This window comes from Tenrec ecaudatus, chromosome 6 (assembly GCF_050624435.1).
Source record: "Tenrec ecaudatus isolate mTenEca1 chromosome 6, mTenEca1.hap1, whole genome shotgun sequence".
NCBI classification, from domain to species: Eukaryota; Metazoa; Chordata; class Mammalia; order Afrosoricida; family Tenrecidae; genus Tenrec; species Tenrec ecaudatus.
In genome coordinates this window covers 17767817-17786455 of record NC_134535.1, presented here as the reverse complement: position 1 = coordinate 17786455, position 18639 = coordinate 17767817, and the positions used below count along the sequence as shown (strand labels likewise).

General features: G+C 55.3%; 2 protein-coding genes across 3 annotated transcripts in view; one reads left to right on the top strand and one right to left on the bottom strand.

The window, feature by feature from the left end:
* The window catches only part of SYN3 (synapsin III), a 511043-nt gene that overhangs the window by 337127 nt on the left and 155277 nt on the right, over nucleotides 1–18639 (bottom strand). The gene's annotated exons all lie outside the window — the stretch shown is intronic.
* TIMP3 (TIMP metallopeptidase inhibitor 3) overlaps nucleotides 1–18639 on the top strand; it is a 55417-nt gene that overhangs the window by 28341 nt on the left and 8437 nt on the right. Inside the window, exon 2 of the mRNA XM_075551020.1 lies at nucleotides 16225–16307. Coding sequence (XP_075407135.1) covers nucleotides 16225–16307 — 83 coding nt within the window. The remainder of the gene's footprint in view (nucleotides 1–16224; nucleotides 16308–18639) is intronic.

Sequence of the window (18639 nt, the reverse complement as noted above, 5' to 3'; positions counted from 1 at the left end):
CCTGACAGGGCCCCGGGAGGTGGCCATTGCTATTACCATGCCCTTTGCCTTCACTGCCCCCACTGGAATACATTCTCCCCAAAGCAGCCGGAGTGACCTTTTGGAAAAGTCAATCAAATGGTCGGCAGTTTCCTGCTCAAAGCCCTCCAAGGGGCTTTTCTAACTCCTGAACCAGTTCTAGAAGGTTCCACAGGCGTTGGCCTTTGCCTCATCTTGCCTAGTTCTGGCCCCAGTGGGTTTCTAGGTGTCCCTTGAATGCTTTAGGTTCCAAGTTGGGTCCTACCTCATGGCCTCTGAGCCGGCCCCCGCTTCTCCCCAGATTTCCCCTGGCTGTCCCCGACTTCCTCCTCCTGAAGTTGGTCTCAACTCAAAGGCCACCTTCCCAAAGAGCCACCGTCTGCTTTCGCTCTCCTGATACAGCCCCCACTGCCGGCCATTTACCTGTAGTTGTTGCCAGTGTCCCCGAGGCTGTCTGAGTGTAGTCACTGACTGCTGCCTCTGACTCCCCTGCGGGAATTTCAGTACCTGCTTGTCCCACGGCGCACTGTCTAGAGCACACTAAAAGCGCCCCTGTTTGTCCACCGCACGAAAGACTGTCCCTTTGCTAGGTGGGGAAGCTCAGACCGGTGACGTGTCTGGCCCCAGGTACTCTGAACTCGTGAACAGCAAAGTTGCTCTAACGTAGACACCTGTGCGCTACCTACTCCCGCGCCCCCCCCCCCCCAAAAAAAAAAACACCCTGCCATGCGTGGTTCAAACTCAAACGTAACTGCTTAGGGGCAGCCAGCCTCTTGAGACGGCATTCATTCAGGTGGATGTGAGGCAGGGCACACTGGCTGCAAGGCACCAGCCACGTGACTGGCTGAGTTCGCCTCAGCTGAACAGGGAGGCAAGTGGTCCAGCCATTTGCTGAGTGGGGTGGCCTCAGGGAGGAAGGACCAGGCTGGAGGGAAGTCTTTCGGGCCCCTCTAGTTCTGGAAGACCCTCCATATGGTGCACTGACACGGGGCTGCATCGTGGGCATAGGTACAGCAATGGTTGTGAGGAGGACCCAAGGCCGGGCGGTGTGTATATGGGGTCACTCAGAGTCAGTATGGACAGGGAAGGGCAGCACCTGACAGTGACGACAACTACTAGATAAAAGAGCTGAAAGGTCGGCGGTTCGAACCCAGCCTGTGGCTATGTGGAGAAAGACCTGGTTGGTGATCATGCCCATCAGGATGACAGCCTGAAAACCCTGCAGGACCCAACTCCGTTCTGTAGCACCCTTGGGTGCCAGGAGAACCAGGCCAGTGACCCCATGGTGCCACACAACAGCCCCCTTCTCATAAGTGCACTGTACCAGCAGGCAGGACTGTATTGAACCATAGACACACGTGTGTGTGTGTGTGTGTGTGTGTGTGTGTGTGTGTGTTCACCCTAACTTCTGTTGTGAATATCGATGTAACCAAATGTTTGCCCCGTCAACATCCTTCACGTGTACAGTCCAGTGACATGCCTGATGTTCATCACCGTGTGTAACCATCGCGATGGACCATTTCTAAATTTCCCCATCACCCTGAGCATCCCCCTAAGTCATGAGTGCCGCCCCTCCCCCTGCCTCTGATGATCACCACCAGTAAACTCGGCTCCCTCTACACTTACCTATTCTGGATACTTCATCCAAGCATAGTCATGATACCTGCCCTCTCACCCCCAAAATAATCCAAACCCACTGCCATCAAGTCGATGCCAACTCACAGCCTCCCTAGAGGAGAGGGTAGAACCCACCCTGTGGGTTTCCAGGGCTGGAACACTTTATGGCAGTGGTTCTCGGCCTGTGGGTCACGACCCCTTTGGGGGTCGAGCAGCGCTTTCACAGGGGTCACCTGATTTACAACAGTAGCAAAATGAGAGTTATGAAGTAGCAACAAAAATAATGTTACGGTGTGGGGTCACCACCACATGAGGAACTGTATGAAAGGGTCGCGGCATGAGGAAGGTTGAGAACCACTGCTTTATGGGGTTAGAAAGCCCTGTCTTTCTATTGGGAAGCAGCTGGTGGTTTCGATCTGTTAATCTTGCAGTGGGCAGCCCAAGTGTAACCACTACACCACCTGTCCTCTGGCGACGGGCTTATTCAGCAGGGCGTCGACGAAGCTTATCAGGAGGTTGCATGTCCCAGGATGTCATTTCTCGCTAGGAGAACATCTTATTGGACACTGGAGGTGGCTCCCCCTTTGGGCTACGGTGAAGCAGTGCTGCAGCGGGCTGTGGTGGACATGTGTCTGTTTTGTGTTCCTGCTTTCCATGCTTTGGGTGTGTATAGGGTAGAGTTGCTGGATGATAGGGTAATTCTACGTTTAACTTTTCGTGGTGCTGCCAGAAATTGTTTTCTGCGGTGGCTGTAGCCTGACCAGCAATGGATGGAGGTATTCTGAATCATGGCGCTTTGGAATTGTGGCGCTTTGGAAGTCGTTTTTCAATCCCTGGTAGTGGAGTGGGTGATATGTTGGGCTGCTAACTACAAGGTCGGTGGTTCGAAACCACCAGCCACTCCATGGAAGAAAGACAAGGCTTCCTACTCCTGTCAAGAGTTACAGTCTCAGAAACTCATAGGGGCAGTCTACCCTATTCTACAGGCTTGCTATGAGTTGAATGAGTCCGCTGAGTTGGGAAACCAGGCCCAGGGGTGGGAAGTAGCTTGTCCAAGGCCACTGGGAGGTGCTGACCTGCAGCAGGCATGCCCGGCTGCTCCTCAGACACAATGTGCCAGCCTCCTGCACCCACTGCTTTCCCGTGCTTAGTTCAATGGTGCATTGGAACAAGCCCTTGTCTGATTCCACACTGGGGCCAGCAGAGGGGAGGGGGCCTTTGGGGGGTGTGGGGGAGGCAGGTGCATCAGGCAGTCCACATGCTTCCTATTTTGCTAGGGGTCCCCAAGATAGGGCAAGGGGAAAGCAAAAATGAGGGGCAAATGGGTCTGTGTTTCCCCCATGGCCCTAGCAGACTCAGGAGACAACCAGCTTGTGACAGTGGACATGATCTTGGCACAGGGAGACAGCTTAAACTGGCACCGTTTGTCCTCAACAGAGTGAAGGCTGAGGGGGGGGGGGCGGGGATAAAACCAGAACAGCACAGTCCAGGGGCTCCCCTCGTCCGGTCCTGCTTCTCCCCCAGTGCTGACAGCCGCCAGGGAGGCAGGAGCTTCACTGCACACCCTTTCTGGTCAACATATCTTGCAGAGAACTGCTCCCCCGGCTCTCTGCTCTAGCTGGTGCACCCAGTGTGCCCAGAATTGCTACTAACAGTGGGTTGGGCAAAGGAACCCGGTCTCTCTGCCCAAGTGGCTCCCATCCCAGCAGGAGGGGCCAAAGGGGTGTCCCAGGATTGTCATCTGCATCCACAAAGAGGCTCACCTCTCGGCCTGGGAAGTGATCAGGGCCCGATGTCCCTCCAGTGAAGCCGGGCACACTCCTGGTGGGGCCACCCACCTCCAGTTCCATGACGCTCAGCCCTAGTTTCCATCAGACTCTAAATGGACTGGATCTGGTCTTGTCTCTACCCCAGCCTCCACACAGAACCTTGGCTGCCGACTTCACCCTCCCCGGGCCCCAACAATGCCACGCTCTGGCCGCTGACCCCGGCTGCACAGGCCTGCCAACACCCTGGCTGTTCACTCTGCACAGCAGGACTGCCCGCCACCCCTTCTGCCCCAGGCTGGTCTTGGGGGAGTGGGGAGGGCCTCACCACACTAGGGCAGACCACGATGGGCCCATCCAACCTCCCCTTATCCTGAATACACACCAACAGACCCACTCCTGAGGGTCCCTGCCTCGTGCTGGGCCCCTCTGCGCTGGGCCTGGACTGTCCTTCCCCTTGGACCAATACAGTGAATTCGTTCCTCGCCTCAACCTGACCTGAAATTGAAATGCCCTGGACAAGGGTAAGTGGGGCAGCCGGCATTTCAGGAGTGGTGAACGAACGTTGGCAGCCAGGCCGAGTTAGCAGTGCCCCCTATGGGCCCCAGCTTGTACTGGGGGGTTGGTTGTGTACCTGCCCTCTGGGTCTTTCTCTGCCGTGGGAAAGGGGCTCTGCTTAATAATGGTCAGCACCCCATTTATTGCATGGGGACTGACTGACGCCCTGCCAAGGGCCTCCAGGGCCGTCCTTCATTTTACCCTCTCACTGCCCCAGGGGAAGGTGTCACACCATCTCCATTCAGAGTTGGTGGCAAGGCACTGTCCAGCCTGCTCAGACTCCTCGGGGCCTCATGGGAGACTGAGTGAATTCTGACCCGGTTCCTTGGAGATTTTCTCACTGGCAAGCACTCTGGGAGACCGTATTCTGTTGGGTTCCAGGTGGTTTTCCCTGGCTACGTTTGGGAAGTAGATCACCGGGCCTTTCTTCCGTGTCTTAGTCTAGAAGCCTGAAACCCAGCTTTTGCTGGTGACCCCACTGGTATTTGAAATGCTGGTGGCATAGTTTCCAGCATCAATCAACAGGTAAGCCACCATAGAAGGACCAGCGGGTGGTGGTTTTAAAGTTGAACGGCTTGGCTAACGGTTTGCTGTGTCCGGTTGCAGCGAGATTGCTCATGCTCCTGACCACTGCACTGCCCGCCCCTCTGACAGAGAAAAGGGAGCTGTGCTATAGTCTGGAACAGAGCCAAGGGAAGCTGTGTTTGACCTTCCTCACCGAGTCTCCCTCAGAAGCGCAAGGAGCCCTGGTGGTGTAGTGATTCTGCACAGGGCTGCTACCTGCAAGGTCAGCAGTTCGAAACCAGCACTCCCTCCAAGGCAGGAAGATGATGAGGCATTCTGCGCCCGTAAAGAGTTTGTCTTGGAAACTCACAGGAGCAGTTCTACCCTGTTCTACAGGGTCACTGTGAGTCGGCATTGACTTGGGCTTGGTTTTTCAGAGGGACAAATAGTTCAGGCTTTCCGCTGGCAGATGGGAAATTGGTGGTTGGCCTTGACCAGGAAGTGCCTTGGAACAAGGGCCTGGAGCCCAGCAGCCATCCAGCCAGCCCCTGAAAACTCCAAGGAGCAGGGCGAGACGCTGCCTCTCAGAGGACACCAGTGATGGGCTGTGCTCAGAGCACGGAGCCCGCTCTGGCCGTTGGGAACCGAAAGGCACACGGGAAGAATTCCCGGCCGAGAACACCGGCCTGAGCTGCAAGGGCCCTGGACAGCTGGACCTCCGCCCGTAAGGGCAGATTTCTGCTGCCATTTCCTGGACAGGCCCCCTCACTCCTCCCTGGCCTCTGGCTATCCTAGTGGTGCTGTGAGGGGCCCCTGCAGCTCCTGCTGGCCCAGGGCGAAGTCCCCCAGAAACCTTGCCACCCCCCACCCACCCTGCCCCGCCTCAGCCACACTGAGTGTTGCTTTTGTTTGGCCTTCAAAATACTTAACAAACAAACAAAAACCTTTCCCGCCAGGGTCACCGTAAGAAGGGGCAGATGAGGGCCCAATATTGACAGAGGGACGACCCTGGACTGTCCCTGTCTCAAAAATAGAAACCTGCAGGACTGGTGGGCCAGGTGGCCTGAGGCTGGGCTTGGAGGGCAGAGTGGTAGCTTGTCTCAAAGTATGCCCTTCCGGAGGGTATGGGGGCTTGAGGTGGGGGATGGAGTGATGGGGGAGCTCCCTGTTGGGTAAAGAACATCCTTTTCTAAGGGAGTCAAGGAGCTTTGGAAAGATGCCTGAGGGTGGGAGAGGGCAGCCAGCCCACAGCCCTGGTCCCTGCACAGGCCACCGGGACTTGCTCAGAGGGACTCAGAGCAGATTACTATCCTGGGGAGAGGCGACATGTTTGTGAGGTCACTACTGTGGCTACGTGCAAGCCAGATGATCAGGGAAGGGGCGCATGTTCTCTTCAGGGGTGCTTGGGGGCTGTCGTAGGCTGCTTTAAGCAAACACCCAGAGCCGTCCAGTGGACTCCAAGTGATGGCGGTCCTAGAGGATGGGGTAGAACTGCCCTGCGAGTCTTCTAGGCTGTTCGGTACCCTTTACAGGCACCTGGTGGGATGGATGGTTGGCACTTGGCTTGACACAGTGGCTGCAATGATAGGCTCAACAGTAGTGAACGTGGCCCAGGACAGACTGATGTTTCGTTCTGTTGTGCACAGAGTCTCTCCACAGCACCTCATGCCAACACCACCACCACCTTGGCCCCCGAAGGTGGGTGGTTTGAACCTGCCCAGCAGCTCTGCTCTCATTAGAATCATGGCAGCCTGTCAAAACGCTGTGGGGCTGGCTCATGATGTCTCACGGGGTCACCGGGGGTTTGCATGTACTCGACGACACCCACCAAACAGCACTCGCCGAAACTGTCGGCAATTTGAACCAACCTGCGGTGCTGTGGAAGAAACGGCCCCACGGTGGGGAATCAATGATTTGCTCAACTGTCAACCAGGAAAATCTGATGTCAAAAAATCCCCCCAAAATAAATAAATAAATTTTAAAATCCCCAAACAGCCACTGGCTGATATACACAAGGAAGGTGGCGAGGATCGCTCGGTGGAGGGCAGGCATCTCACTGCGGGCACCAGCAAGGCTGCCACCCAGGAAGGTCCGACAAGCGGGGCGCACAGCGTGGGGCTTCAGAGCCCCTCCAGCCTCACCTCTGTCCCCAGTTTGGACAACTGCAAGTCATGCCGAGGACAGACCCACAGGAGGTGTCCAAAGCCTCTTCCTCACGTGTGACCGGCTTCTTGGATCCACGAGGCCGGACCCCTCAGGCAGCAGGGGACACTGTGATACCCTGGGCCTCAAGTGACGAAGAGAAACTGGGGTGGACATGTACGAGTTAGAGGCAGGCCCCAGACGGTGGGTGTAAAATGCCTTGAGAGACCCCTAAGACTGTCATCTCCGGGGTCCCTTGCCCAAGTGACCCAGAAAGTTAGAGGAAGAACCAGAAAGACAGCCTGCCTCCCAGCTCCTGCCCTGGGGCCCTGGGCTCTTCCTCACTCTCCAGACTTCTTCATTTTCACTCCCTACTTCTCGGTCTCCCCAAAAAGTATTTTTGCGGCCACCCCCTTGGTGGGGCGGAGTGGGGTCATTTTGACTCAGAGTGACCCCAGAGGACGGAGTAGAAATGTGCCACAGGGTCTTCGTGGCCGGCATCTTCATGCCGGTTTGCTGTGGAGCCCTGTGTGTGGCGCCCTGGTGGGGTAGAGGTTACGCGTTGGGCTGCGATCCGCAAAGCCCGGAGTTGGGAACAACTGGCATGGAGGGAGAAGGACAACGTTTTCTACTTCCGTAAAGAATCGCCGACTCAGAAACCCACCAGGGCAGTTGTACCTTGGCCTATAGCTGCTGTTCTCAACCTGTGGGTCGCGACCCCTTTGGAGGTCAGACGGCCCTTTCATAGGGGTTGCTTGATTCATAGCAGTAGCCACATGACAGTGATGAAGTAGCAACGAAAATAATTTATGGTTGGGGGCGACCACCACATGAGGAGCTGTATGAAAGGTCGTGGCATGAGGAAGGTTGAGAACCGCTGGCCCAGAGGGTCTCCATGGGACAGAAGTGACCCGATGGCAGGGAGTGAGTGTGAGTGGGCATCTGCTTGATGGTGGTGGCTTAACCTATATGGAAGCAGATTGACAAACGAGTCCTAACAACAATAACATTTACTTCACAGGAGCTTTGTGAGCCTCTTATTTATGCTCCTGTGCAGTCTATGATTGTATAAAAACCAAACCAACTCACTGCCAAAGAGTCAATGCTGACCCACAGTGACTCCCCCCACCCCCCTGTAGGTTTCCTAGACTGTACTGTTTATGGGAGTAGAAAGCCCAGTCCTTCTCCTGAGGAGCTGCTGGTGGTTTTGAACTGCCACCATATAACCACTATATAGTATACTCTATAGTCATACTCAGTAGATGGTAGGACATGTTGGAATTAATGGTGGTACCAGAGCCGGGGGCCCAGGTATACCTGATGGAAGGATGCAGGATAGCCCTGGGGCTGGAGGAAATCATGGGAGGCTTGGAGGGGAGGTGGGTACGCGCTGTTGACCCCAGTTGTGCCAAAGAGGCGGAGAGGAGAGCTCTCTCTCGGGCCACTCCTTAGAGCAGGGCGGGGGATGTTTTTGGTGGCGAGGGCCATTTGGATATTTATATTATCTTTCACAGGTGTTACAAAATTATCAACTTGAAAATCAGCCCACTATATTAGTCCAATGCATAATTTACTCACCCCTAATGTGATGGCCGGAACTGCTTCGCTTTGGTACGGTGTGTGATGTTAGCTGGTCTTGATGATTTTGAGGGCCTTATATGGCCCACAGGCCCGACTCCCCCCCACCACCTCTGCTTAAGCAGGAAGTACTCACTGCCATTGAGTCAGCCCTGTAGGGCAGAGTCCCCATGGGTCTGAGACAGTCACTCTTCTGCGGAGTGGCTAGTGGTTTCAAACTGCTGGAGGACACTTTGGGGCTGTTTCCTTCCACGTGTCTCAGAAGCCCCGATCCCACCCATCTCCCTCATGCCATAGGCAGTCAGCCTGATCCTGGAGCCCTGGCCCTGTGGCTTTCAGAGCTCTCAGAGGTAATGGTCCTGAGGTCAGAGGCCGCAAACTATTAAATCAAAGGTTATGTGCATTAATCCAAAGCCTACACATACTCCACCTCGTTGCCAGGTGCCATTGATTCTCGATGCCTGGCACCCCGTATGACAAGAACCACATGCCCCATGGGATTGTCTAGGCCTTTCAAGGGTGGGGAGTCTCAACAGAGGATCTGCACCCCTGCCTCTACCAGTGCACCGCCGAGCACTTACGCAGTGTGTTCCTGATATCTCATCAGCAGTGTTTGAGCATTGCCTTTTAATAGCTTGAGGTCAGCAGCTGGAGCAAACAAACACTGGGGGGTATGTGTGTGTGTGTGTGTGTGTGTGTAGCTTGTTGGTGGCCTTTTGTGCTCTTCGGAGTAATTTCAAGGTCTTAGGAGACTTTACCTTCCGGCATGGTGTCCCCTTCCCGTGCCCTCTCTGGCCCCTTCAGACGTCTGCCACCCCTGTGTCCTGGCCAGACAATTCAATCTGAGCTCCACAGAGCTTACCAGGCGAGCTAGCATAGGCCCCCTCACCCCTTCCTGGGAGGCCCAGGGCACCCTGAGACTGCCTGGCCTGGGGGACCCCAGGAAATGAGGCTGGCCCTGAGAAAGCAGGAGGCACTGGGCAGCAAGGTTTTAATATCCTCTTGGCTTTAATGGCTTCCCCCGCCATGGAAACTTGGGCTGGGGTGATTATCAGTGTTCCAGATTTTCCGTGTGTATGTGTGTGTGTGCATGTGTGCGCGCGTGTGTGTATTTAGGTTTATTTTTAGCTCCGAGAGCTCCTTTCTTGCCAAAAGGCTCTGCTTAACTCCAACCGAGATGAATATTTCTATTAACAGAAAGAGTTCACCAGGGCAGACTTTGAACTGGAGACTCCGTATCTCGACGGGGAACGCATTGCAACTGTCTGGCCTGTGCTTGGACATCCACCAAAAAGACAAAAACTCAAAACATAGGGTCTTCGAAATTGACTGGGGAGAGGGGCCCTGGGCAGGGGCAGTGGACGGGAGGGGAAGAAACAGCTAACTCTTTAGTGGGCACAGGGCCTTGTGGGATGAAGCAGTCTCATCTTTTTGACATGGCCCGGCTTGTGGGCTTGAACGGCCGACCTTGCAGTTGGAAATCTGATGCTTCCCCAGCATTGCCATATGCCCCTTCAGTGGTGGTGGACCCGAGAATTGCTTTTGTTGGAGCGAGGCTCGGATGCTCTGTATGCATGCTCGGTCCGGGTTCTCTGAGAATGGTCCAGGGAGAGTTAACAGGTGGGCTTTGACACAGTTTCCCTGGGGTGGAAAGGCAGATGCTCAGCAGGGGTTGATGGAATGATACCTGGTTGAAGCCCTGGTGCTGGGCACAGGCCTTCGAGAGGGCATCCAGGGTGGTGATAGAATAGCCTGGAGAGGCTGGGGGAAGGTGGGCACCTGTCATTTCTGCAGGTAAGGAAGACTTTGGGAGAAGCCGGTGTGAGGGAGGGCCCCGTCAAGACATCAGTTTGACACATAGGATCAGACTGGGGCTGGCGAAGAATCTTGAATGTGATGTGACGGTCACAACACAAACGACTCAGTTGTCAAAAAGAAGTTAAAGAATGCCTCTGAACGAGACTGCAACTCACTTGCGGGCCCGGCCTCAGGGAAGACCAGCCCGTAGGAAGGGGCATCGTGTTCAGTAACATGAGAACCAACTCCCAAACCATTGCTGCCCAGCTGATTTGGACCCAGAGACCCTATAGGATTGAGTAGGACTGCCCCAAAGTTAAAACAATATAGCCACCCCATCCCTTGCCTGCCAGTGGAGGGTTCAGCGGAGCTTCCAGACCGAGAAAGACTGGGAAACCCTATTGTTTGGTTTTGTAAATGCTCAGGACCCATCTCTCTCGGCACTGTTCACTGTGATCCGATGCGAGGCAGGGAGATGCTTTGGTGGTGAGTTAGCGCACTTGCCCTTCTTGGATCATCTGAAGTGCAGATTCCTCAAGGTGGCCAGGAGAGGGAGCTGCCTACTATGGGGTGGCCGCCGTATTGCCTCTGCCAGGAGCGCACTGGACCCTGCCCATGTCATCCTGGGGGCTTTCACTGGGAAGTAAACTTCAGGAGACCCTCAGAGCAGCCAGGTGTCCGGGTACTTTCCATATACTGACACTGGGGAGCACATCCCTGTGGCACCCAGACCCTTCTCTCTCCGCCCACACCCCCGTCCAGGCTGAAGACCAGTCCACCCAAGGCCCAGAGTCTCTTCCCGCTCCCTGCCTGCTGCTGGGGTCCCGGCAGGATGGCCCTCTCTCTCCCTGCGCTGACATGCACAAGACCTCCTCTTTGAGAGATCGATGCTGCCCACCAGCCACGGGCTCTTCCTTTCCCTTGTTGGCCATCTCAAAACCCAACTGTAAGCCAGCGGCTCATTCTATAGGGTCCTCGGAGAGACGGGACTGGAGAGAGAGGCAGACAGACAGAGAGACAGATGGACAGTAGATGCTTGTCATTATAGGTGTTAGCATCAGTACCTCCCTCTCTAGGACGGAATTAAGTCCTCAGTCACATGAAGTTCTCTACTGTCCATGACAGGACACTGTTGTTGAGCTGGTTCTGACCCACAGCCACCCTCCTGCAGCACAATGGAAGGAGCGGCTGTCCGGTGATTGCCAGCCTTTGAAATCATTGCCAAGTTTGAGCCCATGGCTGCAGCCACTGGGTCAGTTTATCTTGTCCAGGGAGGGCCTGCCTCTTCGCTGGCCCGTTACTATCCCAAGTAGGAGCTCCCTCTACTGTCTGCTTGGACGCTGAGTGTATGAGTCGGCCATGCCTGTCAGGAACACCTGGTCGGGGGCTGGAAGGGATTGCTGCCCACTTCCGCCCTGTCGCTGGGAAAGTCCAGCCATCCACTTAGGGAGGAAGGTTCTGGACCTGATTGAAGATGGTTGGGTTGGGGGTGGGAGAGAGGCGGAGAGGCAGGGGCCAGCCTAAGGGTGTCTTGTCCCTCTCCGAATGTGCTGATGAGGAGCAGCTGTGCACAGCTGGGGCAGGACCAGCCATCGCCCGGTTGGTCGCTGTCAGCAGTGTCGGTTCAAACACGTGCTGCTCGGGGCCCACAATGCTGGGGCAGGGGTGGGGGAGAGGGCACGGTACAAAATCCCAGTTCTGGAAGGATTGCCGCTTGTCTGTTTTTGTAAGTTCTCCCCGCTCTCTCTCTCAAAGTTGTATCAGTGGGGGAAAGACCCTCCTGAAGTAATCTGTCTTTGCACCTAGATCTCCGGAGGGTGAACTGCTGAAAAGACCCCACCAGAGCTACAGATTCATGTGCCATTTACACACACACACACACACACAAACACACACCGGTCAGTAGGTTTGAATTGAAATCCAGTTCATCCCAGAGACCGTTCTGATTGTTGGTGAAGCTGTCTGGTGTCACAGGCAAACTGTGCTCTGCTGGTAGTCAGTGGCTGCTTCAATGGGTGGGGATGCCAAGCCTTTCCTTAGTGGCCCCTCTCTCTATGTGGACTCGAACCTCCAGCCTATCCATCAGCTGCTGGGCATGGGAACTGTTTGCGCCACTCAAACCAACACTCACTGGCATCAAGTCACTGCCCACTCTTGGAAGTCCTAGAGGACAGGGCAGAGCTGCCCCTGTGGGTTTCTGAGACAGTCCCTCTTTATGGAAGGAGAAAGCCCTGTCTTTCTCCTGAGCAGCGGCTGGTGATTTCAAACAGCAGACCTTGCGGCTCTTTCCTTGTGCTACCCAGCGACTCCTGAAATAGTGCTTACTCCGTAACCTCTCCTCAGTTCTCCTGACCTCTGCCTACAAGATACGCTTCCAGATGCATCTAGGGAGAACAGGAAGGGATGAGAGAGAAAGATGGTGGACGGGGGGGGGGGGGAGGGGGGGTAGGAGCTCCAGACCACTCCTCAGCCCTCCCTCCTGGGCAATGTTTATGTACCTGGGCTTGGGATATTGGCTGTGTACCCATGAACTTTTTGCCCCCGTCTCCTGGGCCTGTCTGGGAAAACAAGACACAGGACTTCTGTTTCTTGTTGTCACCCCCACCAGTGCCCAACCGAAAGTTCCAGACGCCAGCCCAGTTTACATCGCCAGTGTCCCATGGGTGGGCATGGCCTTCCTTGCTGTTGGAGAAGCAGGGCCGCCCACCTTCCTCTCCCGCCATCCTCCAGGTCACAGTGGCCTTGGCAGAGCCCCTGCTGTAAACATGAGAATCCCCTGGAATTGCAGAGAAGCCGAAGCAAATAGAGAAATACTAATTCAGAACCCAAACAGGCGGGCTGGGGCGGGCTGCCATGGGACTGTGGAGCCTGGTGGGAGCATGGAGTGCTGGTTAATTTTAGCTCCTTTTAGTACCTTTTATTTTTCCCTCCAGGGAAACATGGGTGTAGCCTCTGTGCTGGGCCACTTTGGCCTCTGTCTCTCAAACTCATGACCATGGGCTCTGGTCCAAACGGTCCTGGCAGGCCATTCTGGGCTTATGCGGGCAGGTAGTGGCCGTGAGTCAGGGCCCCCAGGCCTGCACATATGTACTGTGGCCATCTGCGCTGGCTTGTTGATTGCTTTGCCATTCCCCTGGTGACAAAGTGATACCCCTTTGGGCTGCTACCCACAGGGTCAGCAGTTTGAAACCACCAGCTGCTCTATAGGAGAAAGAGGAGGCTTTCTACTCTCGCAAAGAGTTCCAGTCTGGGAAACCCATGGAGGCAGTTTTGCCCTGCTCTACGGGGTCGCTCTGAGTGGGAACCCACTGCACGGGCAGGACTTCGGTGGGGGCTTTTGGCTTCCCTTTATCCTCAGGCCCTCTTGTTGGCACTGGTCACAGTGTATCTGAGAAGCCACTGAAGACAAAGGACAGTAGATGTCATAACAGTGGCATATGGAGGCTGGGGTCCCTGGGAGGTTGGCGCCCTGCCGAGGGCCCTGCTGCACTGTTAGCAGATTAGCGGCAGTGGTGGATGCCGACTTTTGAGGGATTCTGGTATCTTGCCAGCCTCTCATTTTCACACCAGGCTTGTAAACTGCCCCTTTCTTCCTCCTGATTTGAGCTGCCCCAGCTGGTGGTGTAGTGGTCACCCATTGGGCTGCTAACTGCAAGGTCAGCAGTTTGAAACCAGCAGCTGCTTCGAAGGAAAAAGGTATGCGTTCCAGCCTGGGAAACCCACAGGGGCAGTTCCACCCTGTCCTATAGGGTTGCTCTGAGTTGGAATCGACTTGAGGGTGGTGCGTTTGATTTGAGGCCAGGAGCTGACTCTGGTCATGGGCTGGGGGTGTTGCGCTCCTGCTGGGGAAGGCCTAGAAGGGAAGGGCCCTTGATACATCAGTGTCCTGACACTGGGAAGGGAGGATCTGAGCTCCAGAATCCAGTGGGGATAGGGCCTGTACTACAGAGGGTCTCTACAGAGGCGGCTGTTTACAAACAAGATTGACAGGCCTTTCTTCCGCAGTGCTCCGCCATCCTGTGGATCAGCACCACGGGAGGGTCTTCTTTAGACCTGAGATTCAAAGAATCCGGAAGCCTGCTGGGGCATAGTATGCCCAACGGGGGCAGCATTAGGGAGCTACCAGGAGGTCCCATAAGTGCTGGGGACAGGTAGGGGGTGATGTCCGGCCGCGGTCTTTGACAGACATTTACTGAGTGTGGACTCCCCTGTGGGCTAAGGACACTTTGAGGAGGAAAGAAGGACCAGAATTAAGAACTGGAAGAGACGAACTTGTTTGTCAAGGAAGGCTCCCATCCGTGCTTCTGCGCTGGTCTATGCCCTGCCGCGAGTCAGGCCACCCCTCACGTCTGCCTGCCCCTGAAGCAGCCCCCTTTGTGTTGTAAGCTCTAGTGTCTAGATGTCTTTATCTTGACCGAGCCAACAAATGCTATCTCTCCGTCATTTCTGACCGTCAGACCCTCTGCTTCCCCCTGTGCTGGGAACCCAGCTGTCGGGTGCTGCGTCACATGGAATAGAACGAGCAAACCAACCTCTCTTAGCGCTATAAGCAATCGTCCACCGTCACAGATCCACTTCCCCTCTTTGTTCCCCCATCACGTGGAGCATGCCCCTCTCTCTTCCAGCACTTGTGATACTCGGTCTGTGGCGTGATCTTAGGCTTCACACGCATCTACTATGTACTGAGCCATTCCCTCTGTCCCACAAGGCCCCTATGAGATGACCTACGGGCTTTTGTTGCACGCTCATTCCAATTCCCGGAGGCGAAGGTGTAGTTAAACCCTCCTTACAGATGAGAACACTGAGGTTCAGGAAGAGGGAGTAGCTTGCTTCCCTTCCTCCCCAGCCTGCAACTGCGGCTCCCGAGTGGGGCTTCGGGCAATCACAGGGGAAGCCGTCCTAGTGGTATGTGACCCATGAATGCTATTAGCCTAGCTTATAAAAATCCCGGGGATCGGAGTGATGGTGTGAGCTGTGCATAATGTAAAATTAGTAGACGGCAGGAGTCTAGACAGTTTTGATTGTGAACGAATGCTACTAATAGTGAGCAGGAGCCTACCGGTACACCGTGAAGCGTCGAGACCGGCCTTTCGTCCTTCAGCACGGCTTCGTTGGCGAGTATTAATGATTAATGAGTGCTGGCATAAGGGTTGCTTCAAATAAAACATAAGATACAATTTTGAGTGCCCTCCTAAGTCTCCCACGGATCATCATATTTCCTTTGTCGGGCGGTTGCGGAGCAGATTAATGAAAACATACCAAGGGGGTTACACATTTGACTCCTAACCGAAGCTAATGATTCAAACCCAGCCAGTGGTTTTCAGGGAGAAAGTGCTGGCGCTCTGTTCCTGTAAAGGTCGTCCCCTAAGCACCTCCCTGCTCCCCGTCCTGGGTCCATACTACGCCAAGAAGAGGCGTTTATCAATAGCAGCCCTTCGCCACTGAGGAAGATGATACTGTTTATTGAATACAGCCTACCTCCCCGACTGTGTGTCAAGGTTTTCCTGGGCATTCTTTGGCCCCCCCTCCTTCTGTTCAGGAGGTTGGTGCTGTGATGATCCTCACTCTACAGACCAGGACATGAGGCTTGTAACAGCCGTGAGAGCTGAACCTGGATGGGAACTGTTCCCTCTGACTTCTAAGCCCCACCCCCACCCCACATCCCGCCCCCCCACCCTGAGCATTTCCACCACCCTCCCTGAGCCGGACTCCACCACGTCGTGCTCTAGCCAAGTGCTGGGTGCTGAGGCCTAGAGCTTGGCCCAGAGTCTGCCCAGAGCACTGAGCAAGGCTCAGTGGGGTGTACCACAGCCTGCAGCCATGTCAGATAGGTGCATCTGTGCCAAGGAAATGCCCCCTTCTCGTGTCGTGAGGGGCAGGGAGGAGTCTTGGCAGGAGGCTAGGTCTAGGGTGCCATTGAGGGTCTATGTGGAGCATGCAGGTGGAGCAGGTAGAGTTCTGTTAGAACTGCCAGCAGGGGATTTGGGATCATGGTGAAATGCAGGGTGGGCATCACCTAGGATTCTCCAAGGCAGGCAAGGTAAGCATTTGGGGGGTAGTTGACTTGGGTGGCAGCCACTTTGCTGTCTGCATCCCTCCTCCCTCTCCCGGCTTCTCCCATCAGAATTCTTGCTCTTGGTTCACAGGCAAGAAGGCAGTTCCAGGTACCCCGGGGGCTGGCCCGCCTACCCTGAGATGCCATCTCTGTAACTCCCGCCCGTCTCTGTCTCTTCTTTCTCTGCAGTGATCCGGGCCAAGGTGGTGGGGAAGAAGCTGGTGAAGGAAGGGCCCTTTGGCACGCTGGTCTACACCATCAAGCAGATGAAGGTGGGTGATGTCAGCCTGGCTCCCGGGGGGCTTCTGGGTTTTGGCCAGCGGAGTCTTGGCCAAAGCAGGCAGGGTGTGTGTGTGTGGTTGGGGTGGGGTGGGGGGTGTTTATTCTTTGTGTAAGCTTCAACCCTCTGCCCTTCCATCCTCTGCAGCGAGAGGTGGGAGGGATGGCAGAGGCTGGGTCACAGAGGCAGCCCAGGCAGAGCGGCCCAAGGTGGTGATGAAGGTGTTCGGCTCTGGCGCCAGAAAGCAGAGGCTTGGTTAGGTGTTAATTCTGAGACCCTCCCTGGGCCTCTGCCTTCCAATCTGTAAAATGATGGCATTGGCTAGGCTACAGGTGGTCCTTTGAAGCTCCTCTGAGCTAGGACCCCCTGGCTTTCCACAATGCCTGCAGGTGGTGGGCGGTCTCCAAGGTTACAATAGGTTTACAATCCACCTCTCCCTCTGCCAGTTGCAGGAGCCTCATTCTGAGCGAGGGACTCCCCCCTCTCGCCTGTTGGTCTGGCTCTAAGGTCCTCTGTGGGCTGGGCGGGCACCGCCGTCTCACTGGGCACATGTAGTACTGCAGTCACAGCTGTCAGTCAGCATTGCAGAAAAGAACATGCGATTAGAACCAGGGAGCCTGCTGCCTGTCCTTGCTCAGCTCCACCCACAAGTCAGAGAGCTTCCTTGGCTCCATCTCTCCATCTGGTCCTGTGTGCTCTGATAGGCCTTCCCGCTCCAGAGGGTTTCCAACAGCTGCATTTCTGGAAGTGTTTTGCCAGGCTTTTCTTCCTAGGTGCCTCTGGGTGCAGATTTGTGTTTAGGTTGTCACCCAGTAGGTTAACTGTTTTTACCACCCAGGGACTCTTCTGGATGGATGGATGAGAGCTTATTCAACCACTGTGGGGTGAAGGTGAGGTCCATCAGGCCTGCAGGCGCCCTAGAGGATGCAAGCTTTGATGCTCAGTGGGAGCTGCGTGATGGCCCACAAGTGGTGCCCAGCCATCCCAGGGCAGACGTGTGGGTGCCGTGACTCCTGCATCCTCAGGCCTGAGGTTGGCTGAACTAATTTTGTAGAACCTGTTGCTTTGGATTCCATTTTGGAAACATCCACAGCCTTCTGGTTATGTAATGTCCAGAGTCAGCCAGCCCTGGCCAGCTGCCACAGCTTGGTCATGGGATCAGCTTGTGTCTTGAGATGGCAGTGGGGAGAGAGGAGTGGGTGGAGCTGGAAAAGGCAACAGGAGAAACACCACCACCCCCCAGCCCACTTTGCAGCCTCGGGCAGCTGGCGAGAGGATGCCAAGGCATAGTGACCAGCGCTGAAGCCTGGAAGGACACCTTCCACTGCTCTGGCATGGTCCTTCTGGGTATGAGGCACTTTGTAGCAGCAGTGAACGGCAAGAGGAATTCAAGGTGCAGCCGGGAGGCCGGGGTGCCTGAGAGGGTCTGCCTTCTCTCAAGGCTAAGAAAACCAGACACCCTCCCTGTGGGCACAGTGACCCTCCCACTACCTCCTCGCTGCTGTCAGACCAGTCACAGGGGGTTGTATAGGACTCAAAGTACACCCCTTGCCCACCTGTTTCCAAGCACACACCCTCCCAGGCTGGTGGGCCTGTACTCTCAGCTTACCATCCTTCCTATGGGGTTATGAGTCAAGGTCATAGCCACTACAGGGATTTCAGTGAACTTGGCAGAGGCTCCCAGGGAAATGACTTCCCCGGTCACGGGAACAATTACCGACCACTCCTGACTCTTAAGCAGAGGCTCCAAGAGGCCTGTGGAGCAGCCTGCTGGCCTTCCGGGAAACACCCAGCTGGAAGCTGTGCAGTGGAGTCCTGCTCCTGGTGACCCCACGTGTGCAGAGTAGAACTACATGCTCCATGGGGTTTTTAAGCCTGTGACCTTTGGGAAGCAGATTTCCAGACCTTTCTTCTGACGCACCTATGGGTAGGCATGAACTACCAACCTTTTGGTTAGCTGATGAAAACTTAGCTAATTGCTCTATCCAGCGACTCCTGGCCTCTGGTTCTGAACACCGCCCAGGGGGCTGGTGTGAAGGGGATACACTATTCCCCTTGATTTCCCTGGGGAGGCACAGGTTGTGAAATCAGTGAGGGTCACAGAGCCCGAAGGTAGCGAGCAAGTAGCAAATAACTAACAGAGCAGCAGCTAGGGCTTCTGGGAGTCATGGTTCTGCCCACTTTGGGGGGTCTGTAGCTAGTCCGTCCCTGCCTCCTACCCATCCCACTCCCCAGAGAACAAAAAGAGCTCAGCTTGGATTTTTTAGCTCCTGTCTTGCAACATTGTGCAGAGTGTTTCAGAGAACCTTGTAGGAGGGGCAGCT